General features: G+C 45.7%; 1 protein-coding gene across 1 annotated transcript in view; it reads right to left on the reverse strand.

Annotated features, from left to right (window-relative positions):
* Positions 1-20,394, reverse strand: part of DNAJB4 (DnaJ heat shock protein family (Hsp40) member B4) — a 213,290-nt gene extending 192,896 nt beyond the window's left edge. The window contains exon 1 of the mRNA XM_085601976.1: positions 19,079-20,394. Within this exon, the coding sequence (XP_085458102.1) occupies positions 19,079-19,289 (211 nt within the window). The 5' untranslated portion in view covers positions 19,290-20,394. The remainder of the gene's footprint in view (positions 1-19,078) is intronic.
* Positions 20,395-20,711: the final 317 nt, after the last annotated feature.

Here is a 20,711-nt window from a genome sequence, read left to right on the forward strand (position 1 = left end):
GAGGAATAATCTGCATTACCATAATTAAGGATCAACACCAACATTACAATAAAAAGAGCGGATAAAGACGATGCCTTTGATGTTATGAATGGAAACATATGTCAAAAAAGTGGAAGAGTACTCGGGGAATGAATACTCTGCATTAATTGAGTATTGACTGAAGCACTAGACAAAAAAGACTACTAGCTAAACACTGCTGAAACACAAATTAATTCCAAGAATCCTATTATCTACCTGCTCCCTAAAATTGTAAAGAATTTGAGATATCCCATTTTTAGACCCAAAATACTGAATTTTAACTTTTCATTTATGCTTTAAAAGGGAAGAGGTGTTGTGACACTATCTGTCCTCCATCAGGTGTGATCCCAAGCAGCATTGCTGTGCAAGTAACACTCATCTCAAGCATTATGGATCAAGGAACTGAAGGCCTCACTGTGGAGGAACTCAGGATTTCCCTCTTTTGGGCCTTGTGTCATTTAATCATCGTGCAAGAATGTACTCTCCATCTTGCGTACAATCATATGGAGTCTATGAATTAACACCTCAAGGACCATCTACTCCCATCTTTAGAGACACCGGTCACGTAGCAATGTAATTTACCTTCATCTACCTCATTCCCGACCCTGAGTGTCCAGCTTCACTGAACCATGTACGCCTGCTGGGGGTGTTCTGAGCTATCGCTGCACTTTCTACAATATCATTGCAGGATACAAAACAAGTAAATCTGAGAAGCCGGAACACCGCAACATTTGAGGAAATGCGCGAGGAGGCATACAGCAAAGTAGATTTTCATACACCTGTCACTCCCAAGTTGATCAACAATAATATAGATTGCTTCCATGTGATTGACCTCGACATGCTCCTGCAACGAAGAAGGGTAAAACAAGCTGGCATAGTATACAATTATCAAAAGGAATTGTGCGTGGTATCAAGTGGGCAACAAGAGTCACAGGGTCCTCCAAAAAGGCCCAAAGGCAGTTATAGACTCCCGTCAGGCACGTTAAGCAAAGCAAAAACCTTGACAGTGGCAAATGGAGATCTACTGCTGTTAGGACAGTCGTAATGAGACATAAGAAAATACCCGCACTTTGAATAAAAGAACTCAACTGGAAATGGTTGCCAACAGCTATTAACAGCTCTGAGAAAATCTGTCCGAGAGCTGGCACAAATTAGCCTACATGCCTTTAATAGCAAAAAAGCCCCTTCTCCTGGTTACGTCTGCAGTACCATGGACAGCAATAACGCCCAAGGTGGGGCAAATGGATAGCTATCCTGTCATGAAAAGTAGCTGGACTGCAATCAAAACTTGAGAATATAAAGGGCCTGACTTAGGAACCGACAATGGCAGACGCTCTGCAAAAGAACTCCGCAGTATCATGCCAATAATCCGGTCCCTGCTTCTGATCCCCGGGGCAATCGAGCCTGGGTCGATCAACTTATCCCAGCACTGCATAGGCACTTGCCCGTGGTCCACAAGACCCAAATGGGGCGCCCATGGTCAGAACCTGTAGGATGCGTTGGCTGGCTATAGGGAGAGACGTGCAGTGGGCCATGCTCACCGAGGGACGTGCCCCCAAGCCCCGTCCGGATTACTGGAAGCTGAGAGCACGATACTACCACACAGCTGGCAGTGCCAGCAACAGAAGCTCAGCTCCCCACGTGGATGCTGCTGCAGATGCGGTGGGCCTGCAACCATGACCGGGCCCACCTGTGAAGCTTGAGATGCTTCAGACAGCATTTGGTTCCAGGGGGCTGGCATCGATGGCAGAGCATGTGGCAGGGCGAGCCCCCCATTGATAGCCCAGATACTTGGCCTGGCGCTCCAATTGGAGGCACACCTAGTGGCCCGGGGTTCTGCAGATGGCCTTTGCAGGCCTTCCTCCCCATACAGTGAGGAGTGAGAAAAAAGATTCAGCCACGGCACGTCCCACCCATCTGCGCTACTGATAGGGAGACAAGGTGAGACCCCCGGATAACTGGCAAGGTGACAGACTTATGCAGTTATTTTCCCATTTTCTGCTGTACTCCCAGGAGCCAATACAACGATCCTGGAGCTGGGACTGGGTGATGGTCTCAGGTCTGAAGTCTTACCTTTGCGCAGTGGCGCTACAGAGAACACACTTCCCCTGCAGAGTCAGCCACACTCTGCTGCATTATCGAGCCACATGGTATTCACTGCTCTGCCCTCGTGGATATCCACCCTGCGGGGGGCCTGCCCAGCAGGAGCCGATGGCAACATAGTGGTCCAACTGGACCCACCTAGAAGGAGGTGAGATCAGTGGCTGGTCCTGATGTGGCTGCCCCAGTTGTGGTCCTAACAGTGGATGAGGGCCCCGCTTGGATGGGAATAGGAGGGGACACTGAGAAGCGAAGACTCAGTACCGTGGGGAGACCTTCTGTTTGCTGGGGAGTCCCCCGCTGGTTTGAGCAGTCAAAGTTCCAGCAGCACAGGTGCAGTCTGCTACCCTTGTCCCTAGTCCTGGACCTCTGACCCCCTTCCCTTTTGCCACCAATCACAACATAACAAAGGACAAGCTCTCTGGCTCCACATGTCAACAGAGAATTGACAAATATGCCAAGAAGGCAACACTGACAGAGGATGTCTGCATGACCAGCTGTGGAGACCAGTACACCGAGGGGTTACAAATGTCCTCCATTCTGCAAGCGAGCCAAGACTTTAAAGAAACCATGGAGGGCAAAATGGGGGAACTGAAAGTGGACCTGTACCTGATTCGGCATGATCTTCCGAACTCAGTGAACAGGTTCAAAAAGGTGTAGGGCAGAGTCTCTGAAACCAAAGAGTCCAACTTCTTGTCCCTGCAGTACCTGGTCAGGCACCTGGAGCCCTGAGTGGAAGAAGCTGAAGGAAGATCATGGCACAACAATTTGTGCATTGTTGGCATCCCAAAGGGAGCAGAGGAGACCACGCCGACCTCATTCATCATCAACTGGCTAAAAGATTGGGTGCCAGCCTTGGAGGTTTCAGCCTGCTTTATAGTTGAAAAGGTACACAGAGCACTGACCGCTAAACCTCCGTGGGCTGTCCGCCTCACCCCTTCATTGCCCGGGTTCTTAACTGTGCTGACAGAGATGCCGTCCTATGGGAGATCTAAAAGACTGAATCTCTGGTGTTTCAATCCTCCCCAGTAATGATTTTTCCGGACTACACCCTAAACGTTTAACAGCAGAGACAATCCTTTCAAGAGATGAAACAAAAACTTAGAGCCATGAGCATTCAATGTTTTTCCTCCTCCCGGCTCCCTTGGAAGTCCTATTTCAGGACAAGACTTTGTTTTTCAACATGTCAGAAGCAGCCTGTGACTGGGTAGAGGAGCGTCCCAACTTGCGCAGTAGTGACTCTATCTCACTGAGTGGGGGAAGGCTTGTGGGAGGAGGGGAGAAGGGGGGCCTTTGAGTGAGTGGCGCACAGCTCCCCAGCCCAGACCTCACTATCATGAGTGCAGGGTCCGATCCCTTGAGCCAGAAAGTTCTCCTGAACGACAGGCCGACGGGGCAGCAGCCATGGGACCCTCGCAGAAGGCAGTGGACTCTGATTCGCTGTTACCCTAGCAAGACCCTGTGACATAATTGACTATACATGGACTTGGCAGGTGCCTACACAAGTTGTTGAGAAGGCATTAAGTGGCTCTGGGATTGCTGGTGATCCAAGCCTCTAGCTGTTTTATTTTATAGGTTTGTGTTGGTTGGTGTTGGGGTTGGGGTAGGGGACTTTGAGGGGTGGCATGGGTTGGGGGTTGCACAACAGAGGAAACACAAATCTCAGGTTAGCCCAGTTGGCTACTGTCCCTGGCTGCATCAACACAGGTACTTCTAGATTGCGAAGTATGGGGTTGGAGTTGATGAGGGGGAAGGGTGGGTCGGTAGAGTTTGTTTTGACCCAACACACACATCATCACATGAGATGTCACTGCCTTGGACAAATGACTGACTCATAGCAGCACGGTCTCCCAGGGAGACATAGGAGCGGATTAAGATGCAGTAGGATACAGCTCTGACCGTTAGTCGGAGCCATTCCTACCGCCTCATAATCTGCTGGATGGATTCCTTTCCGACCGATCCATTTGGATGGTGTTGGTTGCAAAAGAATCTGACAGGTCATTGCGACTGCCATACGACGGGCTCGGAGAGCTCGTCCAACAGTCAGAATGACTTCAGTAATCCCAAGGGAGGCTCTTTCCGCCCGAGGGATTACAATGTCGGATTCCAACAGCCTTTCTGTGACAGCCTTTCCTACACAGAAATGCTGTCAGAAATCAACTTTAGGGGCCCCCAGCAGGACTCCCGTGGGGGCACTGACTCCATTTGGTGCACGAGAGGGCACCTATGGTGCCCCCCTGTTGATCCCTGCAAGGTGTCTGCTACTGGAAGCAGGGATGAACTGCACCTCTTCGATTTACAATGAGAGCAAGCATTCCAGTTGGAATGCATTCTCCCATTGAACAGAATAGGAGTGCAACTGAACACTGTTCGGTCGCATCCTAATTGGTTGGTCGGGTGGTCCCAAGACTGAAACGATGTTGGGCGAACTTAAGTCCACACGGCATCGTACTTAGGCATTAAGTGTCCTCTTGTGAAATGTTAACGGCATGTTAGTCAAGGTTAGGAGAGGGGAAGTTTTCAAAGCAGCTGGCACATCTAACCTGGAGAGCTCGGGGTAATGTATAATTAAAGGGTGCATGAAAGTCTGGGCGGCCTCTGTACTCAGGCAGTCTGACATGCATACTTCAGACTTCGAAGTCCAAATCCACTTTTCCTTCAGTGCAGGGGCTGGATCAGCTAATGCATCCCTCTGTGTGTTCTTGGTGTACTGTGTTGCCTTGTCCATCCAATACCTGTACAGCTCCCATGCTATTTTAGGCCTGGGCGTACACTGGAACTCTGCGAAGTGACCAAAAAACTCCGCCGAGCTACGTGGAGTTCCGCAAGCAGCGGAATGCGTTAGGTCATGCCATTTATGCTGATTTTTAGCACCTGTGTTTGTACTGCGATGGAGAATCAGCACGAACGGCACCATGCGCAACAGGGCACTGCTTCTTTCTGCCACTCGGGTAGTTGTTCTACTCTAGCAGCAGCTTCCTCAATGTGAACAGAAGGTTTCTCAACGCGAGCGGTCGTGGCTATCCACGCCGGCACGTGTTGAGAAATCTCGCTGAGAGGTGGACTAGCATTGACTTTTCCTCACTTGCACTTGTCAACATAATATTGGCGAGAGAGGAAAAAACTCCACTCCGCAGTTCGGAATTCCGTGTGTTCCGTGGAATGCAGAAAGCTCAGCAAATGGAGCAGAATTCACCACCCAGGCCTAATTTTAGTATAATAAATATTTTAAGAGCTACGTCAGCATTGGCTCTTTGGCAAAAATCAACCTCCAGGCTTGGGTACAGGAGAGCCAGGGCAGAGCGAGTGTGGGAACATGGCCAATTATAGTGCAGCTTTATTATAAAGTGCACAGTAATTGGGCTTGTCAGGGCTCCCTTCCTTCAGGCACTGAGCACAATCATAAACATATGGGAGTTTGTGATGTCGGCTGAACCATGTGCCATTTATCCCCGAGGCTGCAGACATGTAGGGAACCTGTGGCTCTAGTATTTATTTTTCAAAAAACATAAAACTGAGATGGATCCTGGGCTGTAATTAGCTTTGAACCTAGTCGCAATACACAGCAATCAATGGGCAGCTTGAGAAATGCTTTTGAAATCTACAAGTACAACATTGAATAACAGGAGGGTTAAAGCTGTCTTAAATTCAATAATTTATTCTTCAAAGCATATTTACTCCAGCACTGTGTACAGTTTACAAATGTGTTTATACAGGTTTCCACTATCCCGGGTCCAGCTATTTCCTTTATGTACACAACAATGGCTTAAAACCATTAGAAGACCACTTGTGCGACATGCTGTGTTTGACACATTGCACACAATAGCTCATTCCAGTTGGGGAAAGTTCAAGATGACTTTTACGCTGCAGCCCCATCACTTGCAAACATCACCAGCAGCAATTGGTGTAAATGCTATATATGGGCCTCCAAGCGAGGGTGCGGGTTGGTGTGGCTGTCTCTCACTGGTTCAATATAGAGAGAGGCACTCACCAGGATTGTCCCCTATCCCCCCTGCATTTTGCATTTGCAATTAAGCTCTTAGCAGCCTAGGTGAAGGTGGAGTGTTTTTTTCATGGCTTCCAGTGGTCCCTGAAGGTCAGCGACAGAATATCCCTCTATACAGATGATGTTTTATTATTTCTGCATGATCCCAAGGTGATGGGGCACTGTGCCCTTCAAATTATTTTCAGAACCTGCTCCAGTCTCTGTATGAACATAGCCATGTCATCCATCTACCGTATTGCCCAATGCCAGACGGACATGCCATGGGTGCAAGAGCTGCAGGTTTAAATACCTGGAGGTATTTGTTACTGAAGACAAGACTTGGGCTTATGAGGTCAGCTTGCAGTCTCAGCTGGAGGGCTTGACGAGGGCCACGGAATTCTGGTCCTCCCTCCTGTTGTGCTTACTTGGATGGTCTGCCATTTTTAAGATGGTCTTTCTCCCTTGTGGCTCCTGTTCCAGCTCCAGAACCATCCCCTCCCGGTTGGGCGAATCTTCTTTGCCAAAGCCAATGCTCTGATAAGGGATTTCCTATGGGGCAATGTGATCCACAGTGAGGCACTGGAATCCTTTTAGGAGCAGCAGGCAGAGTACCACATGCACTGCACCCAGTTTTTCCGCTACCTCCAGCTCTGGCACGCACTCACGCCATACTTGTGACTCAATGTGGTCATTCCCGAATACTCTCCAATGGAGGTGAAAATCCTACTAACATCAAGGAACACAAACTGTCCGTTCTATATCAGATGTTGCTGTGCAATCGCTGCACCCAATGGTCCGGGTGAGGGAGACGTGTACACGAGATTAGGGGCCACTAGAAGATGAGGACTGGGTTGAGGCGGTGGCTACCTCTAGAGAGATGGTGAAAGCTTCTCAGTTTCATCTGATCCAGCTCAAAGTGTTGCATCACACATACCTTACGAAAACACGTCTGCTCAAAATGAGATTGGTTGGCTCGGGAAGTTGTTTGTGCTGTGGCGACCCCAAGGGGGATTTGACACTGCCCGGTCCTATCACACTCTTGGGAGGGGGTTATTGGGAACCTTGGAGACAATGCTGGGCTGGACGATACCTAGGGACCCGAAGCTGGTCCTCTACACATCACTGAGGATATAGACGGTGATAGATACAAGAGAGTGCTGCTGTGGGTGGGCCTACTGATAGCCAAGCATGACATGGCACGGACCTGAGAAGATGCTGCAGCCCCTCCCGTGGCTAGATGGGCCACTGGTATGAATCATTGCATGACCATGAAACATTCAATATACCTGGCCAGGGGGTACCCGCAGAAACATTACAAAGTTTGGAAAGACTGGGCCGGACACAGAGGGATACACCAGGACCCATGTCCAACTCGACTGTGGTCTTTAGAGGGGAAGGCACATCCCTGGGGGGTCACCTTTGATTGATTCCATGGGGCAATGCTTTTTAAGTTTAATGCTTTTGTTTGGCCCTATCTGGGGGCCAGTCTGTGTGGCTCACTATGTAGCAAGGCAATGTGTATTATAGAGATACTGTTTAACTTATTGCTGGCCCTGTACCAGGCGTTTGTGGTTAAACTCAAATAGGTTTTTTTAAATGGAGGATATCGATTGGATAGAATTTGTGAGCACAAAGGAGATATGTTGCTTCCAGGAGATGTGCAAATATTCTTACTGCCTTATAAGAGCCCCGGGACTTTACGTGTTTTGCCATCAAGGGCAGGAAACTAAGCAGGGGGAGAGCAATATGGGGCCTAACTACCTGGGTTTCAATTAAACTAAACTGTACAGCAATTAGAATTTCCTCAACTGCATCCCCACTGTACATGCTGAAAGTCAGATTGGCCAAAGAGCAGAGGAAATGCAGCATTATGCTGGACATCCTACATAGGTACTTATATCCCTGCAAATGCAATACGTTTGAGGATCAACTTTCAGCCTTAAAAACAATTGTCTGTGGCATAAAGAGCAAGGTCCCCAGCAACGGCAAGCATTACCTCCTATTCTGCGGTGATTTCAACATCTATCCCCTGGAATATATATGGGAGAACACAAAAAGTGTGGAGGAGAACAGTTGGGGCATTCTGTAACCAGAACTGGGAGTTTTCTCCCCCTCAGCCGACACAAGAAAGGGAAATTATTTAGCAATTTTCTCCCGAATCACAGCTAACCTTACAAAATGGTTAAACGATATCAGACAGCATCGCAGCACCCACATTTTGGAATTGTAGAAGATCTAGCCTGATCCACTACATTCTATTATCAAAATGAATGGTGGGATTTGGTGTTGGACATGGAAGTAATCCAAAGACCTGAGAGTGACCCCAACCCTCCATGCTTTAAGTGTGCAATTTTGACTGACGAAAAAAAGTTAAACTCTTTGCCACCAGCATCACCCATACAGTAGATGAGTGGTCAAATGGAACAGAGAGAACTATTCGAACACCAAGACTTAATTACCGGCGAGCCAGGCGCGTTTTTTGACCAGCACCATTGATAGCAATAAGCACGAGGCAATACTAGCAAACTCTCAAAGGAACTTGCATGCCACTGGTCTGCAACATAGGTACCAAGGAGTAAGAGCAAGAAACCTGATAAAATTTGATGCGATAAAGAGTGCAAAGCAGCCAAGAATAAGCTGAAATGGACGTACAATGATTGGCATGCCTCCCAAGGAGAAGAGCAATCTTTTAGGGCCATAAGGAAAGAATACAACTCCCTACTCAGGGGCAGGAGACTGACCTACCAGCGAGATGTGTTGCAAGACCTGATCATGGCAGCAGAAGAAAAGGATAGAAAATCCTTTAGGAGGAAAATCACCAGAATATTTAGATAAGGTCCTAGAACCCAGGACAACCATATTCCAGCACAGACCTGGGTAGACCATAACAAGATCATATATTCCAGTGGCGAGCATACACCAGTCCCCTCCAACGGAACAGTTAAGCATTGTACGCCCAGAAGTAGAAAGAGCTATCCTGGATCAGAAGGCCAATAAAGCACCCGGACCATAATGTGTGCCAGTTGACATGTTTCGCCTTGACTACAAGGCTTGGTCTGTGGTCCTGACTAAGATATTTAAAGCGGTCCTGAGATCAAACAATGTTCCATGCTCCTGGTGATCTGCCATCACAGCCCCATGCATAAACAACTGAACAAGTTGCAACCATGTAACTGCAGGCCAATATAGCTTTTGGACATTACCAGAAACATATTCAGGCGTGTCCTTCTCAACAGAATTCATGCCTGGCTGGACAAGAATACTGTCCTGATAGATGGTCAGGTGGGGTTTTTGTAACAGGTATTAGTACAATTGACCAAGCCATAAAATTACTTATGGTATGTGTCAAATATACAAAGATGCTCAAGCACCCACTCTATTTGTTCTTTACCCACCTTAAATTGGCCTTCGACTTGGTAAATAGAACAAAATTGTGGGAAACGCTCAAAGAACAAGGAGTTTAAAATCATATCTTGCAAACCATAAAACTGGTTCCTAAAAACTCGTATACTTAGTTCGCTACAGAACTAGAGGAGAATGCACTCCCTAATTTGACATCTGTTTGGGGGTGCTTCAGGGATGAGTCCTCGCCCCACTCCCTCTTCTTGAACAACTCTGATGAATTTTTACTCAAGGTGGACACAGATGTACCAAAGCTGGGCAACAAAAAAAATTGACCTTCCTGTTTGCAGATGATGCAGTAATACTATTCTGCGCACGAAACGAGCCGTACGGGAGGTTGGGCAGCTTTGAAAGCTACTGCAGCCTAAAAGATCTCCTTATTAACATGCAAAAGACAAAAGTAATGCTTCTAGAATTATCTCCACTGCTGATAAAACCACCAAGATTTTCTGGCAAGGTACTAGTAATTGCTAAGGTCTAGGACTACTTGGGGATCTCTTTTGACAACAAGTTGTCCTGGAGTGTATGTATGTATGTATGTATGTATGTATGTATGTGCAGTCTTATATAGCGCTCAAATTACCCTTGGGCATCTCGGCGCTTGCATTGGGAACCCGTCCTGGTTTTTCCCTGTGAGATAAACCGTACTGGGCATCCCCAAGGTGAAAGCCAGGCATCCCGCCGCGGGGGGCAGTTGTGGAGATTAAGCAAGCTTGTGCCCATGTTGACAAGGCAGCTAGCACCTTACAGAGGTCTGCCAATGCATTCCTGAGGCTCAAGACCAAGATCAGATGCCACTCATTGAGGGGAAACATCCTTTACCACGCAACCATTACAACGCGGTATGGTTACATCGTGGTTTTTACAACGAAAGTCGTTACACCGACTTGCACTGGAGGGCGCTCTAGACTAAGGAATAGTGTGAATTACTATTCCAACACCTTCCCTACTGTACGTAGACTGGAGTTGGAATAGTAATTCACACTATTCCTAAATCCAGCGCCCTCCAACGCAAGTCGATGTAACGACTTGCGTTGTCAAAACCGCGATGTAACATACCGCGTTGTGATGGTACGCGTTGTACCATCATACATCCCTCATTGAGTGCTGTTCTCCATGTATACAAGCAAAAAGCATTGGCAGCAGCAATTGATGGTGCAGAATAATGGGAGTATACCAACCGCAAACAGCTTCAAAAGATAGACAATGCGTTCTTGAGATCGCTGCTACATCTGAGCCCTAGCACACCGCTTCTTCCCCTGTATCTGAAAATGGGCCTGGTCCCTATTTCTGAGCTCATACCACTAGCCCTGGCCCTGAATTGGTTGAGCTTAAACTGCAATCCATAAGGAGAGTCCTATCTGAGAGCAATGCTTAAAGTTGATACAAACTGATAATGAATCAAGCGTGCATACAAAAATCGATCCCATTTGTGTACTACTCTGAAACAGAAAGTATGCACACATTCTTCTCACTTTCCCTCTGTAGGTCTCCAGTCTTCTGTGTCTCTATTAGTCTTATCTAATGTCTGTTGTCTCTATCACTCAGTCTCAATTTAAACTTGATTTTTTGTTTACTAAATGTCCTCATGCAGTCACAGTCTATAATGAATGAATTAAGTGACCGATACTATACATTTTTATCAGGGTTACCTTGTCCTCTGCGAGCACATACGAGACCGCAGGGTGTGATAGAGGTAGCTTCTTCCCGTTTTTTTTTCATTTTTGCAGTGAGTGATCCGCACAGAACTGTGAACTTGTACCCAGGGCTCCCTGCTCTCTCTGTATCGGCATTGCACCATTAAAATGTCCTCTAGCTCAATGGTTCTTAAAGCCAATATTTTGTATTTTTAGCAGAATTCACCACAAGCAAGTTTCTAAAAGGGATTTTTAAAGGTACTGAATGCTGTTACAAAAAAAGAATTCATTGTCTTCATTTCACTTAGTTAAGGCGCTATTTTTTCTTTTAAGATAACAAATAAGGGCAATATGGGACACAGCAAAATGTGAATTATCTCTAAGCTCTCAAAACGTAGGACCTACTATTAACTACCTCACTGAGGCCTTGGCTTAGTAAAAGACTGAGCTCGCAACCAGAAACTGTAAACTGTGATTTTTAAGCAACAATTGGATTATCTATTTTACCAACTTTTCAGTTATTAAAGTGACAGTTAATAAAAATGTCATCTGTTGCGCAGTAAGTGCACGTCAGGAGCAGAGATGACTGCCACCTTCCAAGCATTAGGAGATTAGCCCTATTTACTGCGATCCTTACAATGCATAATTTCCCTGTCCAGGTTGACCATATATGGCATAGAGGAATCGGACAGAGCAAATAAACAGTGTCCTCTATCCAGACAGAAAATATTCTCTGTCCATCAGAGCCAGACGTTTTTTTGTGTTTTTTATAAAGAACCCCCAGTACAGGAGAGTTTGTTTCTGCAAAACATAAAATAATGCAGACCAGTCACCATGATCTGCTGGCAGGCTGTCATTTTGGTTTTGTCGTAAGGTTTCCTATCGCACTAGGAGTAGGCCAATAGCCTCTTCAGCCGGGAGGGCAGCGACCCACTATACTCAAAATGACCCATAAAGTTACATCTGGCCTACCAAGTCTATACAGAAGAAGGCCCCGGAAAACTGAAATAAGGAGAAGAGAACAGCAGGGGAAAAAAACATATATCAAAAAGAGAAAAACAGCTTTCTCCAATTCTTATATAAGTTATACCTCAAACAATAGTCACTCTCTGGATACAGACCTCTTCAGAAATTATATAAGATGCTTCCGCGTAGTCCAAAAATGGATGTAGAATTAAAGGCAAAGGGATGAAGGTGATACCTTTCCTGGATGAACTTCCAAGCGATATATATTGTGACTGAGTTTGAGGTTGACGAGGAAAAATATTATGAGATAAAACTTGGGGGCCTCAAAGTTCCCACAACACTAAGTCTGTTCTTAAATATCTGGGCCAGTACAGGGAGTAGATAGGTCCAGCAGTGATGATTGTATCGCTCAGAAGTTCATCCAGGAAAGGTGTCACCTTCATCCATTGGCCTTTGATTCTACATCAATTTTTGGCCTACGCAGAAGTATTTTGTGTTCTTCATCCTTGACTGTTTCCCTGCATTGGGGAACTTTCTCAGTATATATGCCATTTATCCATATCTACCACCCTATCTAAATTGGAATCGGGCTCCTTGAATATATCTGTATTTGTGCTGGATGGCTTTCTCCACCACTATCATATCACGCCCAGCGCCCTTACGAAGGTGTCTCTATCATTCTGAGCCTTTTCTCGCTAAAACATGCATCAGCGCATTCTTTTGACCTTGTTTTATGTTTGTCAGTAATTTTATGCGGATGAAATTGATATGTGTATAAGATGCATATTGAATGATATTAATGTAGATCACTCTGTGACACATACCAATAGACAAACAGGTGTATATAATGTTAGTTTGGAGTCTGAGCAATGTTTTTAATGTGTAGATTGGATGTTTTTACATTACATGAATGAAAGGAGTTTAAAAGGGACTGACACAGAATAATTATGTTATTTTTCCCGCAGATTTTTTTTTTCCTCCTTACATAGTAGGAGGTTTATTAGAAAATAAGACATTTTAGACCAGAGTGCCACAGAACCCACAACATGGGTTGTGACCTAAAACATCAAGGGATCCTCACCCTGAAGAGGGCCGCATTGACCAAAGGGGGTTAATTGAAGAGGCCGAAACATGTTGGTACTTGCAGTAGGGATTTAGGGGTAGTTACCCCTCCTATATATCCCTAATTAGTTTTAATCCAGTCAAGGGGAACCAAGAATAAAGGTAATCACTAGGTATCTCCTTAGATTGTTTTACTCTTTTCTTTTCTGCACCGGAGATCCCTTCTTAAGGGAAAAGCTTTCCCTATCACTTTTACTTTTCTGTTTCCTTTTTCAACCTTCCCCCCTCACCCTTAAAAAACACAGCGCTCCCTCCAGTGTGTTGGTCTGCACCTGGACGTCTGCAGCTGCCCTATGATGAAGCATGCCACTGCATAGTGGGTGAGGGCAGTATTAAGAAATTATTGAATTACCTTCTCTCATCATTTTCTCTCGTTTTAGATATACCTTAGAGATATAATAGGGGACAGGAACCTTTTATCACAATTTATGTTAGTATCCCTGACCCTTCTAGTCCTTCTCTCTTTTGTGAGTCTTGATAGATTGGATGTTTCTCTTGAATGATTGTGCAAGAGTGGTATTTTGTATGAGTCTGGTGTTTAATATGGATTTCGAAGATAGGGAGCCCGAAATTCAATTATAAAAATAAATATGTATTCAAAAAAATAAAATAATCTCTGAAGAGGTCTTTCTCATGAGAGTGACTATTGTTTGAGTTATTTACCTTATATAAGAATTGGAGAAGGCTGTTTTTCTTTGTTTTTATACATCTGGCCTACCAACCAGTTTTTCCATTGGGTTTTCTTAAGTTGCATACAATTGATAAAAACGCATTATGCCAAATGAAGATTAGGGACACTTTGAAGAAAGTGTGTGCGTCAAAACATGACAATCGGTTCATGAAGAGCACATTATCTGGATGGGAGAGAAGTGTTTTGAGCAAGTACAAAAAAAAAGTAACGGCTCTGAAGTGTAGTGCTTGGTAGGAACACAGGACACTAAGGGGCATATGTACAAGCTCCTATTACCATGGAAACGTCACTTTTTGTGACGTTCCCGTGGTGAAAGGGTCTTGCCTTATGTGCAAGGCAGCGTTAAGGCACTTGTACATATGGTTAGCGTGAAAGGGGCGTTCAGTGGGTGTTGCGGTAGGCGTTCCACCGCAACATCTATTTTATTTGATGCTGCCCCCATGTTCAAAGGTGGCGAACATAGGAGGCTGCGCCAAAATTAAGATCAGAAAAACCCTGGTCTTATTTTGGCGAAACGACGAGAAATGCATTATTTCTCCTCGTCTTTGCTTTTTCCATGTGTGCTGCCTTGTGCAGCACACATGGAAAAAGCAAAATGCCATGGCTTGTTTATGTACAGGAAGGTGTCCCTTCCTTTGCATAAACAAACCTTTAAAAAAATGCAATTCTGTCACTTTCATGTGTGCTGCATAAAGCAACACACATGAAAGTGACAACATAAAGCAGCACACATGAAAGGGACAGCATTGCATTTTGGGATTTTTTATGTGCAGGAAGGGACACCTTCCTACACATAAACAATCCTCCCCTGCACGCAGACACCCTTGCACTCTGGCGCAAGGGTGCCTGCGTTGGTGCTAAGTTGTTAAACATAGCGCCATTGCAGGGGGAAACGCAAGGCTGCACCACATTCTTGAAAATATGGCGCAGCCTTGTGTTTCAGAAGTGTCGGAAAGAGGCGTTAAGCCCATGAGGCTAACAACACACTCCACCACTTCATCGTACATATCCCCCTAAGACTATTTCAGTACAAGAAGAGTGTGGACAGGATGAGGAGGAGGAGAAAGACTGAAAGATGTGTATCCTGCAACAAATACTATGGCAGATTATTTATGGTAAGTGAACCCTTGGTGCTGACTGACAATTGTAGGGCAGAGAGATGAACAAGGGAGTCTTGTTCATCTCCTCAAGCCATAGACTGTGGACACCCATATCCAAGGCTGAAGGGTCTTCTAAGTGGCAGGAGATGCTTGTGAAACAAATGATCATGTTCCCTCCCAATGCTTGTTGCTGTATAATTGGTTACAGCCTACTTTGAGTTGGCTAGCATCTAGTTTAGAAATTTGTTAGGATCTGTTTCACCTTTGGGTAAGATATGGTTTATGATTTTTTTTTTCAACTCTGGGTGTCAGTGGGTTTCGTTTCACTGAACATTTCATTAGGCTTGAATTTACTGTTGGGTAAGTCTAGGTTAGAGGTGGTCAGGGTCTAGTTTGGTGTTGGTAATGTTAATTTTAGAGTCAGTGTTTAGGTTAGTCTGTAGGGGATAATGACCTGGTCTCATATGGCCAGAGTCAAGACATATACATAAACTTATAATAGTGCCAGTGGTAGTGGAAACGAGATCATGCATCCTTTGCCCAAAAATGACATTACACGATTAAACCACAGCCTGTCAACAGCTGATTAGGAAAAGCAAGGATCTGAGGTCTCTTTGCTTTCTGTTCTTGGTTTAGTCGTGAAGATCTCTAAGAACAGGCATAGCAAGTGCGGTGAAAGGGGCGGCAGAAGAGGAAGACAAGTACCGCAACTGCTTCTTCTGCAATTGGCTAACCCGAATTGCCAACCTCCAAACTGGGGTAGAGTTCTTTAGGGATTGAATTTAGTTGGCAAAGCTCGAGTTCACTGCTGGTTAGTGTTATTTTGGAGTTTACTAGTGTCTGGTTTACTGTTGTGCAGGGCATAATTTAGAGTTGGTTAGGGCCTAGAACAGGGACACTCAAAGTACGGCCCTCCTCACCTTTACGTGCGACCTCCTCGTCAACAGCAGCACTGGGCTGCTATTTCTCAACTAAGCACTAGCTTTGAGAAATATGTTAAATAAAGGGGTAGTCATTTATTTACAGCTTAAGTTAAAGGAAGTAACTAAGGTGTTGTGCACCCGTTAATTTAGGAGCACCTTTGTTTTTGAAGACATGTTGCAACAAACGTGTAAAAATGTGATAGACTCTTCAAAATTCAAAAAGTGTATTTCATTAACACGCAGAAGCCTTTTGTCTTAGTACATTCAATTACACCAGTGCATTGAGAAATAAACTTTTTTTAAAGTGGTAGTTCGAAAACATAAATTTAGAAACATTCATTCTTCTCCTCCACTCTGGCAACAATGCAAATAGTGAACTAAGAGGTTGTTATGTTTACCATCTGAGTAGCCAGGGTTTCTATTATACATGGATAAAAGTATAAAACGCAAGAGAAAAATGTGTACAGTGCGCATCACAGTTATGTATTTTGACATGTGATAATGAAGAAAAAGAAGATAAGGTGAAATAAAACCATTGCCGAGGATCACTCAGTTTGGTCAAGTGTGGGGGGGGGGCGGAATTGATCCCGGGTTTTCTGGTTTCATATTGTGCAATCCTGCCTTTATATGTACATGCTTTACTTTCCCCTATTCCCACCTTACAGCCCCTCCTGCCCCCGTCTGCCATCAATGCGGCCCTCGATCACAGGACAGGCCAAACTTGTGTGGCCCCCTTGAAAATGTTTGCGGGTACCCATGGACTACATTAACGTGGGCTGGGCTCCACTTTACAGTGCTAAGGGATACTTTCGCAGTTAGTTGGAGTCTAATTCATAGTTAGCTTGGGCCCAGTTTCAGCTAATGTAAAGCACGGGTGTTTTAACATAAATTCTAAAATTTTGATTCGGCGTCAGGAAAAAAAAGTGATTTATGTATTGTTATGAAAGAAAAACAATTGTTAACTGGAGCGTCCAGTTTAGCTATTTCTCTTTCGTCTTAATTCGCTTATTTTTGGGGTACCATTCTTTGCCTGGAAACTTTTAAACTGATCTACACATTCAGTTCCTCTTCGAACAGTTTTGAGAAAAAAAAACAATCCTTTTAAGATAATCGTAACAAAAATATGACTGTGATCTTGATGTAGGTTAAGTGTATTTTGCCTGGGTGATTTATGAGCACTATTTACAATCAGTCTAAAAAAAGTGATCTTGGTATTTCATGACATCATGTACATTCTTTCCTCCCCAGGCAGCCGGCCAGGAACATTTCGGACGGCCTCTGTTGGCTCTTCCTGTGCCTGCACAGGCCATGTGCAAATTCCCAGCACAGAATGCTCTGTCAGATTTGTTAGTGGAAGAATGCACTAGTTGCCTTTGTTTCACAGCAACATTCAAACGAAGCTGCATGCAACACACCCACAGAATCTCCCGGCAAACACACTGGCCACCCGAATGACAGTGCTTAGGTCTTCACCAAGGAATGCTATTCTTTGTAAGTCGTGTTCCAAACTCTTTCCAATGTAAAGGTTTGAATGGGCACTTCGAATATTGACTTGATTCTTTTATAAACTGTGCGATTACTTAAAATCTTTCCAGTATAAAACACATGAACAGCGCCCCCCTCCCAACCACCCTTCCCCCAGGATCAACCTGGTATTCAGCTTTAAAATAGCACCGTGGCTACATGGGCTCTATTTACTACTTTATGTCCATTTAAAAAATTGATTATTAAATGTTCCCTTTATGGCAATTCTAAAGGACATAGGCAGGCTCTGGTGGAGTAGGGTCCATTCTTCAGGGGGCTCACCATTCAGCCAAAGGCCTCTCAGATATGAGAGTCTTATGAGCTCCTTGCTATATTACGCAGAGGGGCGACAATTTAGGTTACGCCACTGGGCGTACGCCATTACCCGTAATAGTGGTACAAGAATCATGTCCATATATTTTATTATAATTTTTATAAATAAAAAAGTCCCAAAAAATATGTTTGTGTTGTCTTTAATGAAAAGAGAAATTCACCTAAAAACGGATTTTTCTTTGAAAGTGGAACAAGCACATGTAAATGTAAATTAACATTATTTTTTTGATCAGGTGCCACTGGCAGACGTTGTCTGGTGGTTCTGCTAAAAGACTTAAAGGACTGACACTTTATAATCCGATTTGTACTGCAGAAACAGTTGATTTAGCAAATTGTTGTGAAAGACTGAGGAAAGGCCGTGATCTACAAAGATTTTAAGGATTGTAACGCATCATCTGGCATCGCCTGCCACCTACAGGGAGCTACGGTGCGCTGGTAGCTATCAATGCCATCACTGCCAAAAAGGTAATTGGCTGGTGAGGCACACAGGGCAGACCCGCAAATTTATAGAAAAAACTAGGCAGTCATATAGAGTGCCAAAACAAGCCAGGAACTCAATGTAAGACAATAATCCAATTTTTAAAAACATTGAAATAAAAAAAAATGTTTGTGAGGGACTACACTGTCTATGATGTTGGTAGCAAACCTGATGATAGAGTGACAAAATAAACAGAGACAAACCAAGACTCAACCATTGCTGATGAGTCACATTTTAGAGCAATGTCTCACTCCTGGTCAGTCTCAATTGCCAAATGGCCACGTTGACTTTATAACACCTGGCAATCATAATAAGTTTCTTATAAACATCTCCTTAGGCCAAAGTTAAAAAAAAATCTTGCTAATGGTGATTTTAAAACTTTATTGTCGACATGTGCCTGGTGTTACCACTGTTGGGGGAGAGGGGAGTGCGCATGTTCGTGCGTGCGGCCTTGGGTAACCCTGCCAGGCGCACAACACCCATTGGACTCAAAGGGATTCAGCCCCCCTCTCCCCCCCTCGTGTGTGGCAGCCCGGGCACACACACAGCCGCACCCGAGCACCTCACAGGTCTGTAAAAGACCATTTGCCTGTTAATGAGGCCTTGCTGTTGTTTCACCCCTTCTAAGAGCCCCTGCAGCTCCACTCTGCTTATTGCTTAAAGATTCAGCCCCCTCCCACCGAAATCAGCTCCACTCTGCCTACTGCTTAAAGATTCAGCCCGCCCCCCCCCCCCCCCGAAATTTGGCTCTAGTTGCGCCTCTGAGCCCTGCCTTTACCACAGGGCAGTAAATGCTCACCTTCCTCGCCAAACTGGTCATAGATGTCCCTCTTCTTGGGATCGCTGAGCACCTCGTAGGCCTCGGCTACCTCCTTGAACTTTGCTTCGGCTTGTGGTGACTTGTTCTTGTCGGGGTGCCAGCGCAGCGCCTGCTTCCGGTAGGCCTTTTTGATGTCCTCCTCGGAGGCGCCGCGTTCGATGCCCAGCAAGCTGTAGTAATCCTTGCCCATCTCCTTACCGGTACTCACTGACAAGGAAGGCTTCCTGAACTACACACTTCTAGAAGGTCCTACGGGGCAGCTAAGGGCCTTGTGAGGTTACTAAAGGTCAATGGGAAAGGTGTTCTAGTGAATGCATTAAATGAGTATGAACCTGGAAACCTGAGTTCTATTGTAGATTGTAGAATTTGATCTAAGTGTGTGAGCTTGGGCTAAATTACTATATTCCCCAATGTCTCAGTTCCCTTACCTGTCAAAAATAGATGGAATTTTGTATTTAGATATCCTGCATCTCTGTGAAATGTTCTTGCAGATTGTTCCGAGCAGTTCTGGCAGACTGCAAAGGTGCAGTCTGTGCACAATATATAAGTGAAATACCTAAAAGAAATATAAAGGCAGCTCTTTGGGGATTATAAACCCGCTCCCACAGAGTATGTAAAGAAAACTCCTGCAGAGGATATGCGTGCAGTCCTTTCTGGGGAGTTAAGGACAGCACAAATTCTGAACTGCCTGTACGTGCAGTTCCTGCAGGAACACGAAAGGGCAGCTTCGGCGGGATAAATCAGTGCTGCATCTGATGGAGAGGGTCTGCAGAATATATACGGGTGCCCCAGTAGTGAAATTAAGAGTAAGCCTGATGCCTCTAACTGAATCCTGCTGCCCTGCGCACTTCTTATTCGGAGCTGAGTGCACTCCCTCTCTAAAGGCCGCTTCTGCACTATGCCCTTTCCGCACTCTTCCTACACTCTCCGCTATCTCTCCTTCCGTGCCCTAGTATTGCGGCTTTTTCTCTCCCTGCCTCTCCTGCGCTCAAGCTCTCTCGGCAGTTCCTGCAGCTTCTGTTCAGCACAATCTACCCTGCGTGCTTCCCAAGGGCGGCGCCTGCATGTCGGTGTCTGCTCTGCTGCTCCTGCAGCACCCGGCTCTCCCGTTCCCACTGAGAAGCTCCCGCTGTGGCCCAGACTGACCCCTGCAGACGGTGCCTCCTACAGCGAATACCGCAATGGGTTCCCTGTGTGGCTCCTGCGCCACCCCGAGCCGCTCCGTCGGGGACTTTCGCCGGCCGACCCTCTCTGATGCGTTCCGGCTCGCCCTCAGATGAGAGAGATCCCGCTATACCCTCATTCCCTCCTCTAATGCTCATATATAGAGATCAGCTCCTCCCGTCCGTCCCATCCTCAGCTTCACAGTGACGCCTCCGTAGCACGCGCGGCGCGCTGGACCTGCAGCTCTCCACAGAAAGACCGAGAAACCTCCAGCAGCTGCAGCAGCGGCAACCCGAGGGACGGGTCTGTGCAGCTCTACCCCGGGCGACATCGAGTTCGTGGCCCTGACTGCACCATCCGCAAGGAGCAGGAGATTCCTGGCCAATGCTGGCCCGGGAATTCATGGCCCCCATCGCCCGGGACTCCCCTGATTTGCCACTGACACCAT

This window comes from Triturus cristatus, chromosome 4_2 (assembly GCF_964204655.1).
Source record: "Triturus cristatus chromosome 4_2, aTriCri1.1, whole genome shotgun sequence".
NCBI lineage: Eukaryota > Metazoa > Chordata > Amphibia > Caudata > Salamandridae > Triturus > Triturus cristatus.